Raw genomic sequence first — 25,554 nt, forward strand, 5'->3', positions numbered from 1 at the left:
CCTAAGTACAGTAACATTGATCTTTGCAAATTCTAATGAGATGGTAGCCTTTAGATTGTCTATTGGCCTATGCAGAGTTAGGGACACCATGCAGGATATGTATACATACAAGCATACATGCACACATATGTATAGCAAGCTTGTTTCCGTTTTTTGTTTTTTTAGTGAAACATTTGGCATCTTCCTGAACTCAAGTTTTATTGACTTCTTTGAGATCATACAGCATATCTGCTTGGGTTACAAAAATATTATTTATGGGTGGGTGCTAAAACAAACAAGCAAACCCTGTGTAATTGTGAACTTTTCCTGTCTCCAAAGATGGAAGCTTTTAAGATAGAAGATCGCATTTTAATAACTGCTTAAAGAAGCTGAAGATGTAAAGCAAATTATGAAAATGAAAAAAAAAGAAATAAAATAAATAATAATTTGAATGCGAGTTGCTTTTTATAACACATGCATAAAAACCTCTTACTTTTCCAGTGTGTTTATCCACTTATGTTCCACCTGAAGCAAATGGATTTAGGAAAGCCTATGTTCCCCCATCTTCGCCTCCTGGGTTGCTTCATTTCTAACCAAAGGCTATTTGAGGAGAGAAAAGGTTTGTTTGAAAGGCTTCATTCCATTCTGATAAGTTTCCTACTTAACCAGCTTTTATATTCATCTTCATTGTATAGCCTTGAGCTTTGTTTACTGCAAACATTAAATGCTGCCCTGACTAAAGAATTACTCATCTTCCTTTAGGGTGTCCCATTTAATGCCTCCTTGTAGCTTCTTTATCTTCACAGCATCTTGATTAGGCACTTATAATGGAGAAAGTATCTACTTAATTTGGGATAGCTTCCTTAACATTTATATGATCAAAGCAGGGATCTCCACCACAGTTCTAGCCTTTGCTGTAGGCAGTAGATACTACCATAGTTCATTCTCTGTCTGTCTGTCTGTCTGTCTGTCTGTCTGTCTGTCTGTCTCTCTCTCTCTCTCTCTCTGTCTCTCTCTCTCCCCCCCCCGCCCCCAATAATATTACACTTAGCCTTCTTTTCATCTACTAAGCTTGTGGCAGGACAATAGATTCTTTTCAAGGGGTCTCAGCTGCCTGTCCGTAGAGATCTTTTGAAAGCACACCACTGCTCTAGTCCAGGTATCAGACTGGAGGACATGAGAAGATGAAGGAGTGTAAGAAAGATTTCCCTGGAATTAACTTCAGTCCAGGCAAGTCACCACTAGCTTCCAAAATAGATTGTGTGGGATAATGGCTGGGAATGGGACAAGAGGGGAGATAAATGCTCCTGTTTAAAACCAGGCAGCTCATAACAGAGCTTTCGTGTTGCTGTGTCTAGTTCCATGGATACTCTTGAGTGGTTTTATGTACTAGGCATTTTGTAGAATTGTTACTTTCACAAGTAATAATGTTAGTTGAAACTCTGTGTAAAGCCATAGTTCATCCAATAAAACAGAACCAACTAGATTCATACTGTGTGCTAAATAACAAACTACAGTTTACTGATCACAGTGGTTAGGTTCACACAACATACTGACAAAAGCTAACACATTGATTGCATGATTTGTGAACATAGTCAGTTTTAGTTTTACACTCCAGGTAGACAAATTCATTCCCAGAAAGAGACTGATGCTCAGGTCTCAGAGACCCTAGGTCTTTTCCTGGCCTTTAAAAGAATTCTCAGTGGGAGCCCTTTCTAAGATGACCGCAGTGCTACAAGGGTGAGTTATTTGAACCCATCCTCTCACCTAATATAAAGCAAAGAAAGATTCTTACCTCTCTGACAACACTGGAATGAGCCAGTTCACACATTCAAAGAGCTATGCTAAGAATGACGGCTGTGATGAAGCTTTCGTGCCGTTCTTCAAAAAGCACATAGTTTGAAACACCCCCATAATTACTATACCACCACAAAGTGCTTCATGTGGCACAGCAGCGGGACAACAACTGGGGAAACTGGATGTTGAACTCACTGCTTGGCCCCTAAAGCAATTCTGACTAGTACGTGAATTCACTTATCTAATCAATATAAAAGCCAAATTAATCATGCAGATTTAGTGATGAATTAGCTTCCTATGTAGGTAGGGTTCATTCCAGACTTCCTTTACAGATTTGGGAGGGCCAAAGGAACTCCCAACCTTGAGTTTTTCAGTACTACTGGGGTTTTATTTTTCACAGTTGGCTGGAAGCAGAGATAAAGTACTGTATGTGTTCTATATAAACCCTTAGTATTGGCATTCCACTCTGCAGCAATGTGAATCCATTTGGCCTGCTGTGCATGTGCTTACAAGTACATTAAGAAAAGGTGCCTATCAAAGTTAATAGACAGTGCAGCACTATACATGCCTGAGTCCAGGCAATTCCCACTGTGAATTAATTCTCGGTAAGTGGCCATGGGATTGCCCCCTAAGTTTCCTGTTTGTAGTTCTTGCTTGCTCAGGAGTCGCAGCAAATCATATGTGTGGCCAGATATTTTCCTTTCAACAGCTACTCCTGAGTGTTGGGTGTTGATTTATGTTGCTTGGAGAAATAAGAAACTTTAATGATTTCCTTTTGCTGATTTTCATTTAAGTTTTATCACAAAAATAAAAAAATGTTCTATTGAATGGTAAGAACAAAAACACAGAATGTGTGCTGCTGCTGTCCCCGTTATCTATTTCTAATACGGCGTCTTGAAAAAATAATTTGTCTCTTGTTCCCCAAGCCCACTGGAAAGTAAACATGCTCATAGGAATCAATTAGCCGTATCTAAAACAACAAAAACAAAAAATGGAAAGCAATATAGAAAACCTGAAGCAAATAATGACATGGAAAGTAAATGACGAAGACTGGCAATTCTAGAGACTAAAGTGGAAGCGAGTAATTTCTGCAGCAGTTTCAAACTGTCTTTTAGCCTATTGGCCAATAAGCTCAGCATATCCAGTTCTAGGAGACACCGTGGCTCAGTGGCTAAGATGCTGAGCTTGTCAATCAGAAAGGCCGGCAGTTCGGCAGTTCAAATCCCTAGTGCCACGTAACAGCGTGAGCTCCCGTTACTTGTCCCAGCTTCTGCCAACCTAGCAGTTCGAAAGCAGGTAAAAAATGCAAGTAGAAAAATTGGAACCACCTTTGGTGGGAAGGTAACAGCGTTCCATGCACCTTTGACGTTTAGTCATGCCGGCCACATGACCACCGAGATGTCTTCGGACAGCACTTGCTCATCGGCTTTGAAACAGAGATGAGCACCACCCCCTAGAGTCAGGAATAACTAGCACATATGTGTGAGGGGAATCTTTACCTTTACTTTTAACCAGTTCTAAAGACAGGGAGAGGTAGCTCATTGATTACTTCAAGGACTCATCTTTTCTTATCATAATAACATGATGATAGAAATATGTGTAGTACCTGCTTTTACTCTTAAAGAAATAAAGCAATGCCTTTATTCTAGTTTCCTTAACATTTGCCTGTGATTCAACTTTTCTTGGATCTCACTTGAAGTAGTGATTAAAGTTGTTAGAGACAGTCTTCAATGAATGTATACAAGAACACCTGGCAACTAATGCCCTTAGAACCCATTGTGTCAAAGGAGCTGATGCAGTTGGAGCCCTAAGGCAATTGGCTGATGGAAGCGACGACACACGGTTGTAACATAACGGTTGTATTTCATTTGCTGCCAAATTGCCTTTCTGGATCAGTATGGTGAAATTGGAAACACGGCTATGCACATCCCTATTGGGCAAATTGATGGGATCAGTCTGCACAGACGTATCTGTTTTACATACCAGCTATCCAAATTTCAGGTGTAAGTTGGCACTATCTGATAAATTTCAGAGATTCTCAGACATCAAGTTGAATAAAATCATGAAGGCGGCAATGAGGCCCTTAAGCCCAATCTCTTGTTCTTTTGTTTTTTAAAAAAACAATAACTTTATGAAGTTACTTCATAAAGTTTGTATTGTATTGGAATATAATACAAACTCAAAAAGAAAAGAAAAAAAAAGGTGCAGAAAAGAAAAATCATGGAAAAAGAAAAATATTTTAAAAATAAGAATTTAGTAAAAGAAAAAGAAATATATAAAGAAGTGACTTCCCCCTTCATTACAAGAAATATAAACATTTTTTCTCTTAAAATACAACAAATGATATCTTCTTCTCATATCCCCTCTTACCTATAAACAAGTACATAAAACTTAGTAATTTCATACCTGATGTCAGTAAAAATTAAAGGTTACCAGTGTTAGAAACGTATCTGTTTTAAACTTGATCAAAGAAACCAACTTGGTATTCCTTCTTTTTACTTCTAACAATCTTGATCTTTAGCCTCTTCAAATTACATTCTAGAACTTGATTTATTTTAATATGTTTTTGTCCCTTTTCACAAACTTCTTCAAAGCTTTAACAAGCCTCGTTTGTAAATCCAGTATAGAAAAATTGTCTAGTTCACTTATTTTGTCATTTGTATACCACTTTTAATTTTCAAATATCAATGATTTTTTTTGTATGTCCAATGTAACATCTTTTTCCATGCCATTCATGAAGCCTGTCATTTTTAAATCCACTTTCAAACCAGCCTTTTCCTCTTCTTTTAAACACAATCTATCTATAGAGACAGATGCTCTTAAAATTAACTTCTGGGTTAATTCTGTGTTGCCCAGAATTTGGTTGGAGTCTGACCATCAAAGAGTAATATAGAATTGTTTTCTGTTACTTGGAAATTATTGATATAACCCAAAATTGTATTTGCTTTTTCTTTTCAATCATATCACACTGCTGATTCTTATTCAGTTTGATTAACTAATTACTAGATGTTTTTCACATATACTTTTTCCCTTTCCCTTTGAATTTGATTTACTTTTCTAACAGAAAAATTGTTAATTTTCATTTTTGTTCAGCCTTAGGTTTACCAAAATAGTTTTGAATTTTATGTCTGTTTTCTGGAATATAGTTGTCCCATCCAATTATGAGTTATCTGGAAATTTAGCTAGCATTCCCCCTGAACTCTTCATACAAATAATTTATGAAAATCTTGAAGCATCCAGGGCCCCATTTGATTACTCACTTTACTCAAGTTTGAGAAGGAACTATTGATGACCATTCTTTGAGTATAATTTTTGAGCCTGCTGTATGTAACTTTTAGCTGTCGTGCCATCCAACTCCTACTTGCTAATTACCATATCATGGGAATTTTGCGTGTAACTCTATTATATTTTTATTTCTGCAAAGCATTTGACAATGTACTAAGGAAATTACCTAATCAAATAATAAGAAAAGATTAGTCTGGTAAGACTTGTTCTTCACAAATTCTTGTTGAAGTCTGGTAACTACTGTACTGTTTTCAAGAGCTAACAGATTAATCTCCTTATCACCTGCTCCAGAATCTGATGAGATATTGATGTCAGATGGACTGGTATGCAGTTCTTTAGAATCTCTTTCTTATTCTTTTTGAAGATAGGGGTAATATTTGCTCTCTTCCAATCATCAGCCACTTCAACCACTCACCAGGGTTTCTCAGACTTTATAAACATTTGGCTAGCTCATGAGCAAATTCCTTTAGTATCCTAGGATGCAATTCATCTGTCCCTGGAGATTTAGTCTGCAAGTAAATAGATATCCATTGACTATGGTTCTATCAATCTCAAACTTCAATCCTGCCTCTTTGTTCTGCTCTTCACAACTGCTTGGTGAACCACAAATTGCTTCCTTGGTGAAGACAGCGATCAAATAGGAGTAGCGCTGCCATTTCCTCATTTTGTGTTAACATTTTATGGTCCTCTGCGAGTGGCTTGTGATTAATTCATTTTTAAAAATAATTTTATTTAAAGTTTTGAAAAATAAGAGAAAAATTAATACAAACTTAATACGAGGAAGAAAAAAAAGAAAAAGGAATTAAAGAGAAAACTAAAGTGCAAAAAAACCAGTAGAAAAATAGAAAAGAAAAAATATATAAAGAAGTAGCTTCTGATCTTCTTTACAGCAGTTATAAGTTCAATTGTTATTTTACATCTTTCTCTAAAATTATGTCATAATTTTATTCTTTCTATAATCTAGCCTATGTAATCAAAATCATGCATTTAATTCATTTAATTCTTTTTTGAAATTTATTTTCAAAAATCTGATTTTTTAAAATTGTTCTTAATATTCTGCTTATTCCGATCTTTTACTTCCTTGATATCCTCTCTACAATTTCAGACATACTTTATGTACTGTTCCTTGGTGATCTTTCTCTCTTTCATAGAATGTGATATCAGATTCTGTAATTGTAGAATTAAGAAACATAAAATTGTTGAGTTGAGAGAAACCTTATATGTCATCGAGTGCAATTTCCTTTTTTAGATAGGAATCTACTAAACTATTTCCAACTGGTAGCTATTGAGCAACAGGAAATCCATCACCAGTGCAATTAAACCAAGGAAAGTGTTTCAGTAATATTGCAAATAGAATTTAGCCCCTATTGTTGGGGGGGCAATGCTTTATCTAAGATTACACAATAAGCGGTAGCATTTCAATGCAATGATCACTTTGGGGCTCTCATATAATTTATATGAGATTTATATGAGATTCCTTTATATGAGATCCTATCATGGGGATCTCATATAAAGAGATGCCCCCATCTCCCCAAAAATGCATGTCCTTTTTAATGGAAACAATTTCCCCAATATATAGATGGACCATGGTTTTTCAAATAAAAAGTGTACCATAATCATCTTTCCCCTATGTTCTGTCTCTCAGTCATTTACTTGGTCCCCCCCCCCCCCTCTATCCTTTGCAGAAAGAAGGATTTTGCCATCTGCAGATGCCCCGTTTTTCAGCACTGCATCACCTCCTGGTGGCCAGGAAGAGCTGCTCCATGGATTCCCATCAACTCATTCTGGCACTCTTTCAGCGCAGACAACTTGGCAACTTCTCTTGCCAAGTTCTTAAAAGTCTCTGCTAAACATGCATCCCCTGTAATGTTTTGGAGGCTTCCAATCTGCCCAAATGTGGACAGATTTTTCCTGAGGTCGACAAAAGCAAAGCTCTTGCCTGACACCAAAACGAAATCTCTCTGTGGTCATATTTCAAGGCATTATTTGAGATACAAAAGTGCTTCGATGTCTTAATGCTACTATTGAATATGAGAAGATGAGAAACAACATGGTTCTTTTGTGGCTCCAGTTATTATGTTCACAAATGTTAACCATTACAACTGAAACTGGGAAAAATCAACCTGAGGGAAAATTATTTATTTATTTCAGGGGTGTCCAAACTTGGGAACTTTAAGACTTGTGGACTTCAACTCCCAGAATTCCCCAGCCAGTATGGCTGGCTGGGGAATTCTGGGAGTTGAAGTCCACAAGTCTTAAAGTTCCCAAGTTTGGACACCCCTGATTTACTTACTTATTTATTTGATATTTTTAATCCCACTTTTATTTCTTCATAAGTAACTCAAGGTTGGAAACAAACCTAATACTCTTTTCTTCTCTCTTCCTGTATTTATTCATTTATTCATATCCCACTTTTATTATTTTTTACAAATAAGGCAGCAAACATATCCAAACATACCTTCTCCTCCTCTTATTTTCTTCACAACCAACAACCCTGTGAGCTGGGCTGAGAGTGAGTGATTGGCCTAAAATCAAAGTCAGATATATAAGGAATAATTCTGGTAACATTAATAATGTCCTAATCATTATGTATGAATGTGAATATTTTGTAGGTAGATAATGCCAGGTTGTTGGCTGAAAACAATGATATACATTGTGTGATCTAATTGAGAATATGAATCTGAAAATTAATATATCAAACACTAAGGAGGTTGGGTTTAAGAGGAAAAATGGGGGGGGGGGGATAGAAAATAGTAAAAACCAGAGCAATTACATGAATTTATGTATTTTGCTAGAATGCTTTCAAAAGCTGGAGAAACTGAGTAAGATGTGCAAATCCTGGGAAAAAATAGTACGTAGTAATTTATGGTTTCTTGCAAGGAATGAATATGTGTTGAAAGCAGAAAAATGGTTATGATAAGAGCATTTTTGTCCATTTTGTTACATGGAAGCGAGAGTTAGGTATGACACGTCTATTTGAATCAACAAGATAATTTAATTTCAAAAGGAAATCCATGAGTTTTTAATGGATGTTGTAGTGTGGTTTCGGGGTCCTATTTATGTTTAACAGTTAAGTGGGATGGTGGGAGGTAAGATCATTTGGAATAAACCCAATGTCTTGCACTTGGGATGTCTTAGATGTAACATAAATGTAATGTTGATTTTTTTTCTCCTCTGTCCATGTTTCACAGGTCACTTTAAGTTACACTAATGAAAAACATTCTTTAAAATAAAACAAATATCTTTAGCGTAGATAATACTGGACATGTATCCAATTGCAAAAAGTTCAGAAAAGTAAAATACTGTCCTATCAGGGAAACCGTGAATGTATGTGTGTGTGTGTGTGTGTGTGTGTGTGTGTGTGTGTGCGCGCGCGCTGGTCTTGTTGTATTCGGGTCTTTTCCCGTGTAAGATTGAGATTGTCTTGGCAATGTTTTGGCGAGGTCTCACTTGCCATCTTCAGGCTTAAAGCGTGGCCGGAGCTGCCGTCTTTCTATAAATCTTGGTGGGGGTATATGGAGTGCTGGTTTTCTTTCAGTAAGTGGACTGATTGGCTGTGTGGTTGTATCATGAATGGTAGATTGGTTCTGATTGGTGCTGGCTGTGTGTCTGTTGTTGTTTTGTGTTGTAACGGCCTGGGTGGTGGGTAGGGCTCGTTTGTTTATGAGGGCTGGATTCCAGATGTCTGGTAGGTGGGAGCATCTGCCTGGAACATCTGGAAACCAGCCCTGGTAAACAAATGAGCCCCACCCACCACCCAGTCCATTACAGCACAAAACAGCCAGCACCAATCATCACTAATCTACCAATCATGATACAGCCACACATCCAATCAATCCACTTACTGAAATGACGTCAGCAGTCCACACCCACCCACCAAGATTTATAGAAAGTTTCGATGTCATATCTCTCTTTACCCAAGTGCCTATAAAAAAAGACTTGACAGCTATCCAGAACAAACACAACTGCCCTAAACACATCCTGGACCTGACCAACCGCTGCCTAACCAACACATACTTCATTCATAATGGATAAAGATACAAACAGATAGAAGGAGCACCTATGGGATCAGCCCTCTCACCCGTCTTTGCAAACTTATACATGGAACATTTTGACACTAACGCCTTAGATAAATCTGAACACAAACCCAAACTCTGGCTTAGATATGTTGCTGACACTTTTGTGATTTGGCCACACGGGAAAGAACAACTGGACAACTTCCTCACACATCTCAACAGCCTACACCCCAAAATACAATTCACCATGGAAATAGAAGCAAACAAACAACTTCCCTTTCTGGACGTCCTAATCTACAAAAACCCCAATGGCTCCCTAGGACACACCATCTACCGGAATAAAACACACACCAACCGCTACTTAAACGCACAATCCCATCACCACCCTGCACAGATCAACTCTGTAGCCAAGACCCTCATCTCCAGAACCAAAGGCCTAGCCAACAAATACCACCTGAAAACTGAATTACACACTCTCACAAACGCATTAATCTCCAACGGGTTCCAAAGAAAAACAATTACCAATCGAATCCAAAGGGAGACTCCCCCCAAGAACTGAGACACAGAACAGGACAACGGCATCGCCCTCCTCCCTTACATCAAAGGCACCACAGATAAAATCAGCAAAATTCTCCACAAATACAATATCAAGACAGCCTTCAACACTGACCAAAAAATAGCCAACATCTTAAGAAACTCCAAAGACAAAATCCAGCTAGAAAACCAAGGACTTTACGAAATACTATGCAAAATCTGCCCTGAAACATACATAAGACAAACGAACAGGAGAATAAATGCATGCATCGCAGAACACAAGAACGCAGTAAGAAAAAAAGAAAAAACTTCCTCCTTTTTCCAGAACCTTAAAGCTACAGGACATGAAATTAATTTTGAAGGAACCAAATTAATCTCCAAAACAGAACACTTCAACAAGAGAATAATTATGGAAGCCATCGAAATAGAGAAACACCCCCCACAACATGAATAAACGTGACGATACCGCCCGCCTACCAGACATCTGGAAACCAGCCCTAGTCAACAAACAAGCCCCACCCACCACCCAGGCCGTTACAACACAAAACAACAACAGACACACAGCCAGCACCAATCAGCACCAATATACCAATCATGATACAACCACACAGCCAATCAATCCAATTACTGAAACAAAACCAGCACTCCACACACCCCCACCAAGATTTATAGAAAGACGGCAGCTCCGATCACACTTTAAGCCCAGACCCCAGCCTGAAGATGGGGAGTGAGACCTCGCTGAAACGTTGCCAAGACAATCTCAATCTTACACGGGAAAAGACCCGAATACAAGACCAGCATACCTACACCCGTGAAAATCTTCGAAAACAATCTCTCTCTATATATATGTGTGTGTGTGTGTGTGTGTGTGTGTGTGTGGTGTGTGTGATTATATATATATATATATATATGTAGGTAGGTAGGTAGATGATATATGATCGATCTGTGTGTGTGTGTGTGTGTGTGTGTGTGTACACATTAGGGGTGGGTTCCTGCCAGTTCCAACCTCTTCTATAGAAGAGGTTCCACAAATCTAGTGCCATTTAGAACTGCTTCCAGCTCCCTCCTCCCCCACCCATCCGCACATCATCAAGATGAAGAGTGAGAGGAGGAATTCTGGGAGTTGAAGTCCACAAGTCTTAAAGCTGTCAAGTTTGAACACCCCTGGGTTTTTTTTTCTAAAGGGTTAGGGGTGCAAGGGTCTTGTAACTTGACAGCTTTAAGACTTGCATGCTTCAAATGCCAGAGTCCCTGAGCCAACATTTTGGTTGCTAAGCAAGAGCGTTGTTAAGTGAGTTTCACCACATTTTACAAGTTGGCCACACCCACCCAGTCACATTGCCGGCAAACCACTCCCACAAAGCAGGCCATACCTACAGAAGAGGTTCTAAAAATTTTTGAAACCCACCACTGGTGTACATGTATACACACACACATATATATACATATTTAAAAAGCATAATCCTATCCCGGCTTACTTAGAAGAAAGTCTCACTGATTTTAATAAGGCTTACTCCAAGAAAGCGAGTTTAGGGACAATAAACCCTCTTCCCTTTTCGTTAGAGCTAAAAGCAAGGCGAGATCGCCCACTGCAAAGTAACTTCCTCCTTCGGTTGATTCAGCGCAGGCGTAAGCCCGCCCCTTTCCTGGCACCGCAGCCATAATCAAAGGATTAATGAGAATCAGAAGAGCCCTCGAATCTGCACCCCCTCCCTTCCCTTTCATTTGACTCAGGGAGCTGCAGCCTACCCTCCGGTCCCAGCTCCGCGTTGATCACGTGGACGACAATCCACAAATGAGATTTAACTCATTCCCCACGTGCTTGCCCGGCGGGACCTGGCAGTCGTATTGTCCAATGAGAATGCAGGGTGGGTGGAGCGGAGGTTGTTTCTTTTGCGTTGCTGTTGGAGGGAGGCGGCATAAAGAGGAATTAGTTTGTTATAATAGCAAAAGGTTTGGGACGGTGGGTTTTGTGTGTGTGTGTGGAGTCGTCCTTTTTTTCTTACAGGATTGCGGAGCGGCAGCTTCTTTCTCATGCCAGGGGTGGCCATTCAGCAGGATTTAGCTTTGGGATGGGGTGGTGAAGCCTTGTGTCCAAAGAGCAGAGCGAAACACGTGTCCAGATGGGGAATTTAGCATTCAGACGACGGTGGACTGATGCCTTTCATACCAAGGTATCTTTTATTAGATTAGGATAGATGGATGGATGGATGGATGGATGGATGGATGGATGGACAGATAGATGATAGATAGATTAGATAGATAGATGATAGATAGATAGATAGATAGATTGATAGATAGATGATAGATAGATGATGATGATTGATAGATAGATAGATAGATAGATAGATAGATAGATAGATAGATAGATAGATAGATAGATAGATAGATAGATATAGGCAGACAGACAGACAAACAGACAGACACTGACCTTGCACAGTATTCCTGCCTCTTTTAAGTAGGCTGGGTGACAGCTTCAACTTCTCAGATCTGTTGGAGCTGAAGTGCTTTGCTTGTTTAAAGTGATATGTTGAGTTTACTTTTGTGCAAAGAAGCAGAATTGCATCATCAAGGTTGCTTAGAATATTCGTTGAATTTGTCCCCCAAATCCCCTTTCTCCTAAGGGAATAGCTGTCCTTTTCTAGTTAGGACAGGGTCAGCCTCCCAACCAAATCACTCTACTAAAACAAATCCTATTCTAGCAATTGCCTATACATGAAATGCCAAAGCATCTATATCCATCTATCTATGTATCCAATTTTTCCATACCTTGTTAAAGCATGGAGTCTCATGAAACGGCTATTTTAAAAAAGATGATGAAGAAGCAAGGCTGGTGCTTTTCAGCTATTCAGACAGGCGATTTCTGGAGATTACAGGTAGTCCTCGACTTACTTCAGTTCATTTAATGACCATTCAAAGTTACAATGGCACTGAAAAAAGGTGACTTATGACCATTTTTCACACTTATGACCGTTGCAGCATCCCCATGGACATGTGATCAAAATTCAGCCGCTTGGAAAATGTCTCATATTTATGACGGTTGCAATGTCCTGGAGTCACGTGATCCCCTTTTGCGACCTTCTGACAAGCAGAGTCAATGGGGAAGCCAGATTCACTTAACAATTGTATTACTAATTTAACAACTGCAATTAACAAAAGTGGCAAGAAAAGTCGTAAAATGGGGCAAAGCTCGCTTAACAAATTTCTCATTTAGCAGCATAAATTTTGGGCTCAATTGTGGTCATTAGTCAAGGATTACCTGTATATAGCAATAAGCACAAAATGGAATTTGAAATTAAATTCATATTCTCCTAAAAACACATTTGACAATTTTCCATTTAGCTGAAAACACGATGTAGAATAGTTTCTTCCAAACGTAAAACCACTGGAGAGCCTTTTCTGAAACCATAATTTCTTTGGCATCCCAATGCTGTGAACTATTACCATGTACTTATTTCATTGTGTGGTGTAAAGAGGATCTTATGACACTTTCAGATTGTGAAAAAAATGTAGTAAGTTTTATTGTTCACTTTCTGAGCAATTAAAGCTAAATCCCCATTTCCATGCATTTCATGCAACTGTTCAAAATCCAATTCTAGACACCAAAGCCTAGGCAGGCTAGGATTGATCTCCAAGACAATTTTGGAGGTGAGGGGCAAGCCCTCATAGAAAACTAGTTCTGTGTTATAGTTCTATGTCCCATACTTTTAAAATTTCCGTTAAAGACTTGATACTTTGTTACATCTCTTGTACTCTTCTACTAGAATAGCATTGTCTAATCCAATTCACGTGGAAACTGTTCTATGAACTGGGCTGAGAAACTTTTCCATACTCTTGTTAATGGTTCTGTACTTATTTTGTATTATGTAAGTGTATTATTTTTTAAATTTGCATGTTAATCTAGTGGCTGGCTTTAGGGACTGGACCAAACGTGCAAAGTAGAAACCTCATGCCCTTCAAATGCCCAAAAAGTATGAATACAGATTATTAATTTCAATAGTATGTGAATGTATTGCCAAAATGTGAATTTGTGATGATTTATGTCTCTGTGTGTGAACATGCAATTTTCTCTTATTTTCAAGTATCTTCTTTGTGAAATAGAGTTCCCATTCGGTATTTGATGAAGAGTAATCATGCAAATATTTTGTTTCCTCCCAGTTCTACTAGAGTTCTTTATGACACCTCTCCTCTGGCATGAAGTGCACAGTGACAGGGGGCAATGTGAAAGGTGAGCATTGTACAACAACTTTGTTTACTGGTAGTTATTTATTTTAAAATTTTATAAGGCTACTTAACTCTACAGCAACTCTGGCCAACATACGGTACAAATGATAATAAAGTACCATTAAAACAAAACAACACCCTCCCATACTCTGCTGCCCATGGCATAAGAAAAACAATCATTAAAAGATGTAAGACCCATCACCTACTATAACTCAAAGACCTAGAGGAAAAATAGATTTCCAGAGCTCATTTGAACATGACCAGAGTAGGTGCCATGCATACCTCAAGTGGGTTGGTGTTCCAAAGGCCATGTGCTATGACCCCCCCCCCCCCCAAAAAAAAAGTATAGTTCCAAGTCCCTATCAGATGACACTACTTAATGGATGGGACAAGGAACATGATCATCTGGGCTGGGCAGAAACCACAAAGGACAGATGGTTCTTTGGATAACAAATAAAGTATTCATAGATAATAACCAGCATTTTGAATTGCAGCCAGAGGTCTCCTGGTAACAGCGTAGTTCATAGATCAAAAGGGTTACATGTGTCTGATGAGATACCACTATAATTATGCCACATTTTGCTGCAACTTCTGAATAGCTTCTGATGTAGAATAGATTGCAGAGGTCCACACACAAGGTTCACCTAAGCACACAATTGGTACACAGGATGTCAGTTGCTACTTTGAGTCCAATTTTGTGAGTCCCTTAAATTTTGTGTAAAGGTATTAATTTCTGACCTGATCCTTCAAAAAATGGGTATATGTGTAGAAGACACTTCTAAAGGAGCTTTTTCATTAGTAAAATAACAATCGTTGCAGGATAGAGAGACAAGGGCAGGATTAAAGAGAGAAAGGATGATCATTTTTGTCTTTAGCCTTTTCCACTGTTGATATTACATGCGCCTTTCCTTCTTCCTCTCAGATAACCATAAAATAAAGAAGTAAACCCAGCCTTCATATAAATACTAATAATTAATTAGTAGCAGGAGGGAGTTGTGATGGGTAATTTCCCCCTACAAAGATTCCTAGCTAGTGTAAGAAACAGCGTTTCACATTGTATGAGACTTCACTTTATTCGGTTCTTTGTGTTCTTCTGTCCCTTGTGCAGCCCTGGGGAAAGCAGTACATTCTCTCTCCCGGATTGGAGAGGAAATCTACATTGAACCACTAGAAGAAGGGGTAAGAGAGAATCTGAGAGATATTTGCTTGGAGAACTTTTAAGTGAATATTATATAAATGGAAAGCTACAGTTATGTGAAAAAGGAAGTGCTTTCTTTTTCACATGACTGTATATTCCACAGAAAAAATAATGCATTTTTTTTAAAAAAAGTTAAATATAAAATGTTATGGGAAAAGTTAGGTTTTAGGTGTTAATTCATTTGCCACTCTGATGCATATGTGTGTGTGTGTGTGTGTGTGTGTGTGTGTTGTAATTGTACTGATAAATAAATAATAATATATATATATAAACTTGCAATGTATTTTAAAAGATAGCACAAGATATAATGGAAACTTGCAATGTATTTTAAAAGATAGCACAAGATATAATGGAATAACCTGCAATGCAATGTATTTATTGCAATACAAATCAAAACTGTTCATTAGATACCTATCTCTTAGGTGGCCAGGAAATAATTTTGTTTGCATAAAAATAAGGTCTTCGTAAGCACCATCCTGATCAAAGCAGGGCTACAATATGTATTAGTCTAAATTGGTGCATCTGTATAGTTTGTTCGTCAGCAATTTTGATTTGCACTGTTTGACAATTCAAGTTTATTTCATGTTTAATCCTTACAAGACACTTAGTAACTGACCAGGAAATGGATGGTGTAGATAACTTGGGGGGGGGGGGGTGTTGTAGCAACTTCAGTATGCTGCACTGCAGTGAAAGGCAAGTTTTACTATTGGGAATGTAATTAAAGTAATGTAAAATAATTTTGGAATGCTTTTGTTCAAATTTTTTGAGTGACAGCAGTCACACTGTGTATAATTCTGGTCACAGTTCACCTCAAAAGTTCCACTGAATAATTGGAGAAGAAAAAGAGAATCAGAATGTCTCCAGTTGCTAGGGAATATTGGTGTAAAGTTGCTGTTTCCTGTAAGCATGCTGGCTGGGAGATTGTGGAAGCTGAAATCCACACTTCTTAAGAGATGCCAAGGTTGAGAAAGACTGCCTCACGGTCTGCGTGTGGGAGACCCATAGACACTGAATGGGAGAACAGAATGCTGGACCTGATCTGACCAAGCGTCCCTCCCCTAGCTGCTAGGTTTTGGAAAATGAGAGAAAGCTAAAGGCTGGAGAGAAGGGGAGCTATTTCCTGCCCTAGTGTTATTTCCTGTTTTATCTTTCCAGTTGTCTCTGCGTACAATAAACACATCGCGTTCTGCCTATGCCTGCTTCCACTTCACCTCACTCTTCTTCCAGCACTACCAGGCTGGAGAATCTGGATCAGACCCAGATGATGGTGCTTTCCGATGCAAAGTGCTCATGAAGGTGAGATGCTCTTGAACGTTGCAGAGAGCGTGCAAACTTTCCTCAAAACTCAAGTAAATGTTCCCCCCTCCAGGTTCTTGTGGTCTCTGAATCCCTTTCAAGTCAGTGACATAGACAGATCCAACCGTTTGGTCTGTAACTGAACTCGTGAAGTCAACCTGGCCACTGAATTTAAAAGCTATCTTGGGGTTTGAACTTGAATTTTCCCCCATCCTAATTTGAGACTCTTAGTGGCTTTCTTTTGTTTTTAAGAACAGTCTCACACAATTGTGCCTTGCAGTCTTTCCTAGCTGTATTCCGCTCAATCCCTGCTCTGGAGAAGACAGTGGAGAAATGTCTCATGTCACTGACTCCCAAGACGAACCGGTTCCGTGTTCAACTGCATTGCAAATATGGTGAGCACTGGAAAAGAGCCCTCCTTGAACACGACATGGCTTAACTTTAGAAGGGGGGGGGTTCTTTTGAATGGAGGAATGATCACCTGTGGTCCAGAAATCCTGCTGCTTATTAATACCTAAATGGGAGGGCAGGATCTATTTTAAGGACATTCCTCAACTTACAACACTTCATTTAGTGACCGTTCAAAGTTAGAACAGCATTGAAAACAGTGACTTAGGACCATTTTTCACACTTAGGATTGTTGCAACATCCCCATGGTCACATGATCCAAATTCAGAGGCTTGGCAACTGACTCATATTTACGACAGTTGCAATTTTGGGGGCTCAGGTGATCCCCTTTCATGATTTTCTGACGAGCAAGTCGATGGGGAAGCCAGGTTCTCTTTACAACTGTGTTAGTACCGGCAACAACTGCAGTGTTTCACTTAACAACTATGGCAAAAAGATCATAAAATGGGGCAAAACTCACATGTTTCACTTAGCAACATAAATTTTGGGCTCGATTGTGGCCATAAGTTGAGGACCACCTTGACATTAAAAACCACAGATCTGCATCACTTTTTAACTGAAGTACTAAAGGGCTGCAAAACCTTGAATGTCGAATGAAGAGTTCAGAGTTTGTTCTTATGCTGAAGGCTGAGGAAGTGAAAAATGTGTGTCTGATGCCTTCAGGAGCCAGGAACAGAACTACCAGCCACATTGCCAGCAAATCCTTGCAGTTTGGAACCAGAGAAAGTGATTTACTCATTAGTTTGGGTCCGTCCGTCCCCCCCGGTCATCCATAAGAAGCATAACATAAAAAGAGTATATGAAGGAACACACAATCAGCCCCTGCTGATAAACACTGTTAAGTGCTTCTGTGGTTTCATTTAGCAGTGTGTTTTAGTTGACAAAGATGATACCTCACATGTACAAAAGCAAAAGAAGTTTGAATTTGCGAATATCATTTTTCTGTATAGTAACTGTGACATACGTAGCTGCCTCCAAGTTATACAAGCTGAGTATATTCTTTATTCTACAATATTTCAAAAATACCTTGTTCAGGAAAAATGATTTTACAAAAGTATACTCTTAAACCTGTCTGTTGCTATGGTCTGTGCAAATATAGCAGGTGGCATTTGATCTACCAAGATTTCAGGTTGGGAACATGTGAAATCTTAGGATTCAGTGATAGCTATCTGCATCTACAGTGGGGCAAAAAAGTATTTAGTCAACTACTAATTGTGCAAGTTCTCCCACTTAAAAAGATGAGAGAGGCCTGTAATTGGCATCATAGGTAGACCTCAACTATATGAGACAAAATATATAAAAAAAGACCAAACAATTACATTGGCTGATTTGGAAAGAATTTATTTGTAAATTATGGTGGAAAATAAGTATTTGGTCACCTACAAACAAGCAAGATTTCTGGCTCTCACAGACCTGTACCTTCTTCTTTAGGAGGCCTCTCTGTCCTGCACTAATTACCTGTATCAATGGCAACTGTTTGAACTTGTTATCAGTATAAAAGACACCTGTCCACAACCTCAAACAGTCACACTCCAAACTCCACTATGGTGAAGACCAAAGAGCTGTCAAAGGACACCAGAAACAAAATTGTAGACCTGCACCAGGCTGGGAAGACTGAATCTGCAATAGGCAAGCAGCTTGGTGTGAACAAATCAACTGTGGGAGCAATAATTAGAAAATGGAAGACATACAAGACCACTGATAATCTCCCTCGATCTGGGGCTCCACGCAAGATCTCACCCCGTGGGGTCAAAATGATCCCAAGAACGGTGAGCAAAAATCCTAGGATCACACGGGGGGACCTAGTGAATGACCTGCAGAGAGCTGGGACCAATGTAACAAAGGCTACCATCAGTAACACACTACGCCGCCAGGGACTCAGATCCTGCAGTGCCAGACGTGTCCCCCTGCTTAAGCCAGTCTATGTCCAGGCCCATCTGAAGTTTGCTAGAGAGCATTTGGATGATCCAGAAGAGGATTGGGAGAATGTCATATGATCAGATGAAACTAAAATAGAACTGTTTGGTAGAAACACAACTCGTCGTGTTTGGAGGAGAGAGAATGCTGAGTTGCATCCAAAGAACACCATACCTACTGTGAAGCATGGGAGTGGCAACATCATGCTTTGGGGCTGTTTCTCTGCAAAGAGACCAGGACGACTGATCCATGTACAGGACAGAATGAATGGGGCCATGTATCATGAGATTTTGAGTGCAAACCTCCTTCCATCAGCAAGGGCATTGAAGATGAAACGTGGCTGGGTCTTTCAACATGACAATGATTCCAAACATACCGCCCGGGCAACGAAGGAGTGGCTTCGTAAGAAGCATTTCAAGGTCCTGGAGTGGCCTAGCCAGTCTCCAGATCTCAACCCCATAGAAAACCTTTGGAGGGAGTTGAAAGTCCGTGTTGCCCAGCGACAGCCCCAAAACATCACTGTTCTAGAGGAGATCTGCATGGAGGAATGGGCCAACATACCAGCAACAGTGTGTGCCAACCTTGTGAAGACTTACAGAAAACGTTTGACCTCTGTCATTGCCAACAAAGGATATATAACGAAATATTGAGATGAACTTTTGATATTGACCAAATACTTATTTTCCACCATAATTTACAAATAAATTATTTCCAAATCAGCCAATGTGATAGTTTGGGTTTTTTTTTACATTTTGTCTCTCATGGTTGAGGTCTACCTATGATGCCAATTACAGGCCTCTCTCATCTTTTTAAGTGGGAGAACTTGCACAATTGGTCGCTGACTAAATACTTTTTTGCCCCACTGTATCTATATGTATCTATCTATATTACTTGTACATTATCTGAGAAGGGTCTAAGTGTATTATGCTCACAGATACAGTTATTATGAGTGTGTGTGTGTGTGTGTGTGTGTGTGGCTGTAGCAATCTGAGCTTGGAAGTTAAGTAGCATCATGAATGGGAAATTATCACAGTATGCCTCGGCTATAAGCTAGATGGGAGACATTGAAAAAAAATGCAGATGTCAGTTGTAAACTAACTTCTCTACTAATGCTAAGAAACCTGTGTGGTCATGTCTATGAACTCACCATAGTAAATTGAACTGAGATCAAAGGATATTTTAACTTTTGTGCATAAAATCAGGAAAGGCTGGCTTGTGAATTGAATTTAACCTGGAAGGAGCATGAACTGTCTTAACAGTGCTATCTTTAATGAATGCGTGGAAAAGTGTTTCACTTTTTAATATGCACATATTTCATCACAAGCTTTTACTACCCACCCACCCTTGCCATCAATGTCAGCTTTTTTTCCTTTTGTCCTTGAAAGGGGGAAATGCTTCTTTTCCCTTAAATGTATCAGATCTCCAGCACCATTAGGCTCAGGACCCTGTGAGAGATAAGCCCTAGGGCCTAGGCCATTTTCCCTGGCAATCGGATTGGCTTCAAGTAATGGGGTTTGTTTGGTTTCATTTTATATGGGATCTAGTGAACTATGGCATTTCAACAAATCAATGTTGAAAGGATGTCTTAGTGTAATACATTTGTGTTCTCTCTCTCTCCCTCCATCCCTCCCTCCCTCCCTCCCTCATATATTCATTGCAGGGGTTGTCAAGACTCATGATTTGTCATTCCAGGAATGTGAATTGTTACAGGCTGTTTTTGACAAAACACAATATGCCCATTTGCTGCGTGCTTCTCCCAGGTGCGACCATGATGTGACTGAGAGATATTTTATTGCAGGGGGATGGGAGGCGATTATGCCTTATAGAGGCATCTGTAGGAACGGCACCGACAGCCGCGCACATCCATGTGCTGTGTGCATCGTTTGCACAGTGGAATTCCACCATCCAGAGGCCCCCTTATCAGTACAGCAGGCAATGTGTCAGCAAGGCATAATTTACAAATGTCAACATAGATGAGAGGAAGTTTTGGGAAGTATTTATTTTGATTTATTAAATGTACATGCCTCTCCTCTCACCAATAAGGCCAACTGTGATTATACATTCGCTTTCCCTCTCCCAAATTGAGATATTACATGTAAGGATATGTACAAACAGTGAGAGGAAGCGCTTTCTGTCAGCCAATGCTGTTCTCCCCGTTATATTACTAAAACAATAAGGACTAAGCACAGAAGGGAATTGCGGATGTTCAGCTACAATGTTTTCCTCCTTCTACTCAGCCTCTTTCCTGCCTCTCTCCATCCAATTCAGGCTGTTAGCAGATGCTGTGGTTCATTTCCCACTCAACCTGGCTGAGGTGACTCTGGGTGCCAGCCCTAATGGGAAGGTGACTCTCCGTAGTTACCTAGAAGAAGAGACAGGTGAGCTGCCCACCAGGCCTGGCTTTCAATTCATCCCCCAAACCTGACAAGACAAGACTTCCTTACTTACCTAAGACTCCCTTAACAAACTATGCTGTGGCTCCATCCTGAGGGCACCTTAGCAGTGTGGCTGTAAATCCCTGACTCTCTTTGGGAGTCCTCAACTGCCTTTTAGGTGCTTTCTCATGAAAAGTTGTATGAAATGGAGAGGTGGCTCTACGAAGAGATGTTTTCTGATCCATCTCTGTCTGACAGAGGCAAGTCGGATGATGGTGACGGAAATGTGCCTGAGTGAGGATGAGTTCCAGACCTTCCACATCAAGCAAGAAATACAAGTCACTTTCTGCCTGAAGGAATTCCGGGTGAGCCTGCATCCAGCATCCTTGCCTTCTTTGGGGTGGGGTGGAGTTTGATCTTCCCAATCTGCTTCATCGCTTTTTTTTTCTCTCCTCCCCCATCTTTAGGGTTTCCTGAGTTTTGCTGAGTCCTCAAATCTTTCCTTTGATATCCACTTTGACGTACCTGGCAGGTAGGAGGGCTTAAAACAGCTTAACAATCAAATAGAGGCTCCTGCAGTGGCACCAGGCCATTTTAAAGTACAGTATTGGGTAACACTCACTGAAGGGTATCCGTATTGTTTCTCAGTATTGCTTTGAGTGTTTCCAGAGAGGCTTCTCAGAGACCCTAGTTTGATGTACGCATCCTGCTTATGCTCTTTTAAAAAGGCAGCCTTTGTAAGCATCAATGAATGTATTTTCTGTTCTGCTTCACCGGAGACATCAATACCTTGGCTTGGTCAGCTTGGACATGTTTCCATTCTTGTTGCTTTTTCTTTGATTCCTGTCCAGTTGAAATATGCATGGCCACCCTTCCCATATTTATCTTCCCAGACCAGCTATTTTTACTGTGGAGGATCCTGTGCTGGAACTACAATTGGTCCTGGCCACTCTTTCTGAATCCGAAAGCCATCTGCCAACCAGGTAAGAAATATTCTACCTCTTGCATGAAACCTCCTTGGCACAGAGATAAACCAAGTTGCTGGAAAGGAATGAAGCATTTAACAGGACCTACCTCCATCTCTCCCTGGCATACAAGAAAGTGGTGTCACTTTGAAATGGGCAGTTTTGTTGCCCTTTCGGCTGAGGTGTTTGTCATTCCCCAGTCTTGATGAACCATCTTAAAGGATATCCATGGCTGTTTCGTTACTTTGGGAACTGTTTAATATTTCAGCTTTAAATTAATTACCGTATTTTTCAGAGTATAAGACGCACCAAGGTTTTGAAGAGGCAAATTTTTAAAAAAAGTAGGTAGGTAGATAAAGGGATAGATAGAGACAGAGAGAAATAGAGATAGATAGAGAAATACAGTCGATAGGTAGGGAGAGATGGTAGGTAGGTAGGTAGGTAGGTAGAGGGAGGGAGGGAGAGAGGGAGAAATACAGTAGGTAGGGAGAGAGAGAGAGAAATACAGTAGGCAGGTAGAAAGAGAGAGAGAGTAGGTAAGTAAGTAGGTAGGTAGATGTTTCCATGTGTACTTATCCATATGCTGGAGAAGAAAATTGCGGACAATCTGCAGCACCTAACTTTGTTCCTGCTGGCACAGCATTTGATCCACGTAACTCTCATCAATCAGTTAAAGAGCTTTCCAAAAGGGAAAAATAAGTTTTTGCTCTTTGCAAAACTCCCCAAAATGGCTCGCTTTTCATGAAAATGGGTCCGTTTTTTTCAAATAAAAGACATATATAGCCTGGGGGGGGGGGCTTGCAGAGTGCTCCTGGGGGGGGGGGCAAAAACGAGCAAAAAAACCAGCCCATTTTTCATGAAAACGGGCCCGTTTTTTGTAAAAAAAAATTGCATGCATAGCCTTATGGAGGCTTATAGAGTGCTGCTGGGGGCTGGGGGGGGGGCAAAAAGCGGCCCATTTATTGCTCATTTCTGCCCTCCCCAGCCCCCAGCAGGTCTCTGAAAGCCTCCATGAGGGTATGTGCGGCCATTTTGGTGAAGGGGCGGGGCTTCGGGAAGGCAAAAAATGCTGTATTCTATTTTCAGCCTCTTTTTAGAGGAAAAATGGTGCGTCGTATACTCCAAAAAATACGGTATGTCCTGCTATTCATCCGTCTGTGTCAAACCCGTGATGTTTGGGATGAGAACTTAATTGATGGGATAAGAACTTAACCAGGTGTCCCCAAGGAAGGCTTTCCCTAGGATTAACAGGACATCGTCTCTTAAGAAAGGCAATTAGGGCTCTGCAGCTAACAAGCTTGCCCCCATTTGCCTCTTCCAGCACTCAAAAGCCAGTTGCCCCAGCCAGTGACTTTGGCAATGATGACATTGATACCTACATGATAGCCATGGAAACCACATGCGATGAAACGGAAACATCTCCCAGCTCTGCCTTCGCCACAAGACATCCTGGCTCTGAAACCAGGGAATCAGAGAGTGAAAATGAGGATACCGTCCTTGGCACACCACCACAAAAGAGGGTAGGTGGAGCAAGCATCTTACTGCTCAGCGCATGAAGGTGCAGGGTGTCAGACATTGGCCTGGAGAATCTCCTGACCATCCACATTAAAGGATGGGAGAAGGAGGAGCATCGATAGTAAGTGCTTTTCAGTATAAGAAGTTGTGACCATTTCAATACTTATTGGCATCTACCCACACTGTCCCTTTGGTGTGTACTGCTGGCTACTGTAGTGTGTGATATATCACTTAGCTCAGAAGCAGAGGCTTCTAAAAGTCATATTGGGGCAGTGTCTGGGTGCTGCCACTGAAGTGAGTGAGGCAGAAATTTCAAAGGATAATTTCTTGGGGAAAAGATCAGTCCCATATGATCATGAATGCAGAGGTCATAGGCACTTTGGCCTGGTATGATAGAGAGATCCTGCTATTCTGTTGCTTTCAAGAACGATTGCAATCAACTGGGACAAAATGCCTATGACCTCTGCATTCGTGATCATGCGGTTACCCCTATCACCAGGCACCGTCTACCATAACTCCCTGGCACTTATATATTCTCTACATCCAGCCATTGTGGTTTTGTAAAACATGGTCCAGGTTTATGTATGCATGGGACGACTATTGAGTCACTCAATAATATGTGGGAAAGTTGATTTGTACTTTAATGTGGTATGTGTACCAACTTACTTACAATCATATCCCTCCCTCACCGTTTGTCCTGGGTTTATGACTAACTTCAGTTGGAGCTGAGCCATTATTTACTGACTTTTAATGGCAGCAGCCAGGCTTTGTTAATCATTCTATTGCAAAATCAGGTTGTTGTTTTTTAAAGTCACTTGAAGAGGGTGATGTGGGAGAGGGGTGTGGTGAAAGTACATTTGGGAGCAGCTTTGGAGCAGGTGGGAGGAACGGAAAGGAGGCAGTCAACTTCTAGGTATAGCAAGCTTTATTCTGAATACCACCTATATCTTTTCTTCTACATTTATAAAGGTTGTTTTTGTGTGCTTTTTAAATGTGTTCCCGTTAAATCAATTTGTGATGTGGAAACTTTCAAGAACGCTTGCATCTTTTTAGCTTTCTTTCTCCCCAACGGTTATTTTCTTTTGCAGTTTCGTTCCTTATTCTTTGGATCGGTTTTAAGTGAGTCCCAGGTGAGGACCCGTTCCTTTTCCAGCCAGGACGTACTTGCAGAGGACAGTGAAGGAGATGCATGAGCTCATCAGGATTCCTGTGCGTGCAACACACCTCTAGATCTCCAGGAGTCTTTGTTGGGTTAGGATTCTAATCCAACCTCCTCCAGCAACATATTTTCTGACCAGACACAGCTCTTTGTTGCCATTTTTAATTAAATGAACAGTGTGTCATGGAACTAGTATTTCCAGTGGAGAATTATGATTATTATTTTGAAAAGCAGAAATGTAGGAGACATTTCTTTCTTCGGGTTTGCAACTAATGTAACGCTCTAATTTGTTTTATTAAAATATATATAGTTCTCTGTGTTTTGATGCTAAGGCATATTGCTGCTGTAATATAGACCAACCTTGTAAGTTTCCTTTTGGAGCCTTCCACTATTTGGAGCCAATTTTCCTCTTATTCCCTGTAATTAACAAGTTTTACTGCCCAAAAAGTTCTCATTAGTTGGAAGGTATCTGGGAATGGAAAGTGAAATAAGGAAGGGGGGAAAAAACAACTAGGTGACTTGTAAAGCTGCCATTAGTCAGTAAATACAGAAGGTGGCAAAGGACCTGGGCCTGATCCCTTGTTACTTCTTGCTGCTTTCTCTAGGTCTTCAATCCAGCTTTGAAGTTAAAAGCTAAAACTGCTCTTAATTAAAGATCTTGTACAGTGATTCTAAGGAGCAGGTGTATTGCGCGCGGGGGGGGGACCCCTCTAGGATTTTCTTTTAGGCAGAGAGATGATAGAAGCAATAGTTCCAATGGAAGGATTGTCTCTAGGGAGGCCATAACAGGGAATGCAGTCCAGAGTTTATCAGATACTTCCCAAGAGGAGGCCTCAGCAAATGAAATGTTAGATAACTTGAATTTGATTGGATTCACTGCCCTTCT

The 25,554-nt window shown here is 40.2% G+C and overlaps 2 protein-coding genes across 4 annotated transcripts in view; one reads left to right on the forward strand and one right to left on the reverse strand.

Annotated features, from left to right (window-relative positions):
- The window catches only part of ACY3 (aminoacylase 3), a 322,364-nt gene that overhangs the window by 95,533 nt on the left and 201,277 nt on the right, over positions 1-25,554 (reverse strand). The window lies entirely within an intron of this gene.
- On the forward strand, positions 11,474-24,987 carry RAD9A (RAD9 checkpoint clamp component A). Of its 3 annotated transcripts, none has more exons than XM_081952075.1 (12): positions 11,474-11,785; positions 13,770-13,839; positions 14,944-15,014; positions 16,261-16,329; positions 16,610-16,724; positions 20,315-20,414; positions 20,923-21,032; positions 21,288-21,394; positions 21,497-21,561; positions 21,923-22,012; positions 23,316-23,514; positions 24,598-24,987. In XM_081952075.1, exons 2-12 carry the CDS (start codon positions 13,806-13,808, stop codon positions 24,700-24,702), a joined length of 1,065 nt encoding a protein of 354 aa, XP_081808201.1. In that variant the 5' UTR covers positions 11,474-11,785; positions 13,770-13,805; the 3' UTR covers positions 24,703-24,987. The 3 variants fall into 3 exon arrangements, with proteins under 3 accessions (XP_081808201.1, XP_081808199.1, XP_081808200.1); XM_081952073.1 differs by having other exon boundaries at positions 11,477-11,785; positions 16,189-16,329; XM_081952074.1 differs by having other exon boundaries at positions 11,500-11,574; positions 16,189-16,329.

Source organism: Natrix helvetica, assembly GCF_964273705.1.
Source record: "Natrix helvetica genome assembly, chromosome: 1".
Lineage (NCBI taxonomy): Eukaryota > Metazoa > Chordata > Lepidosauria > Squamata > Natricidae > Natrix > Natrix helvetica.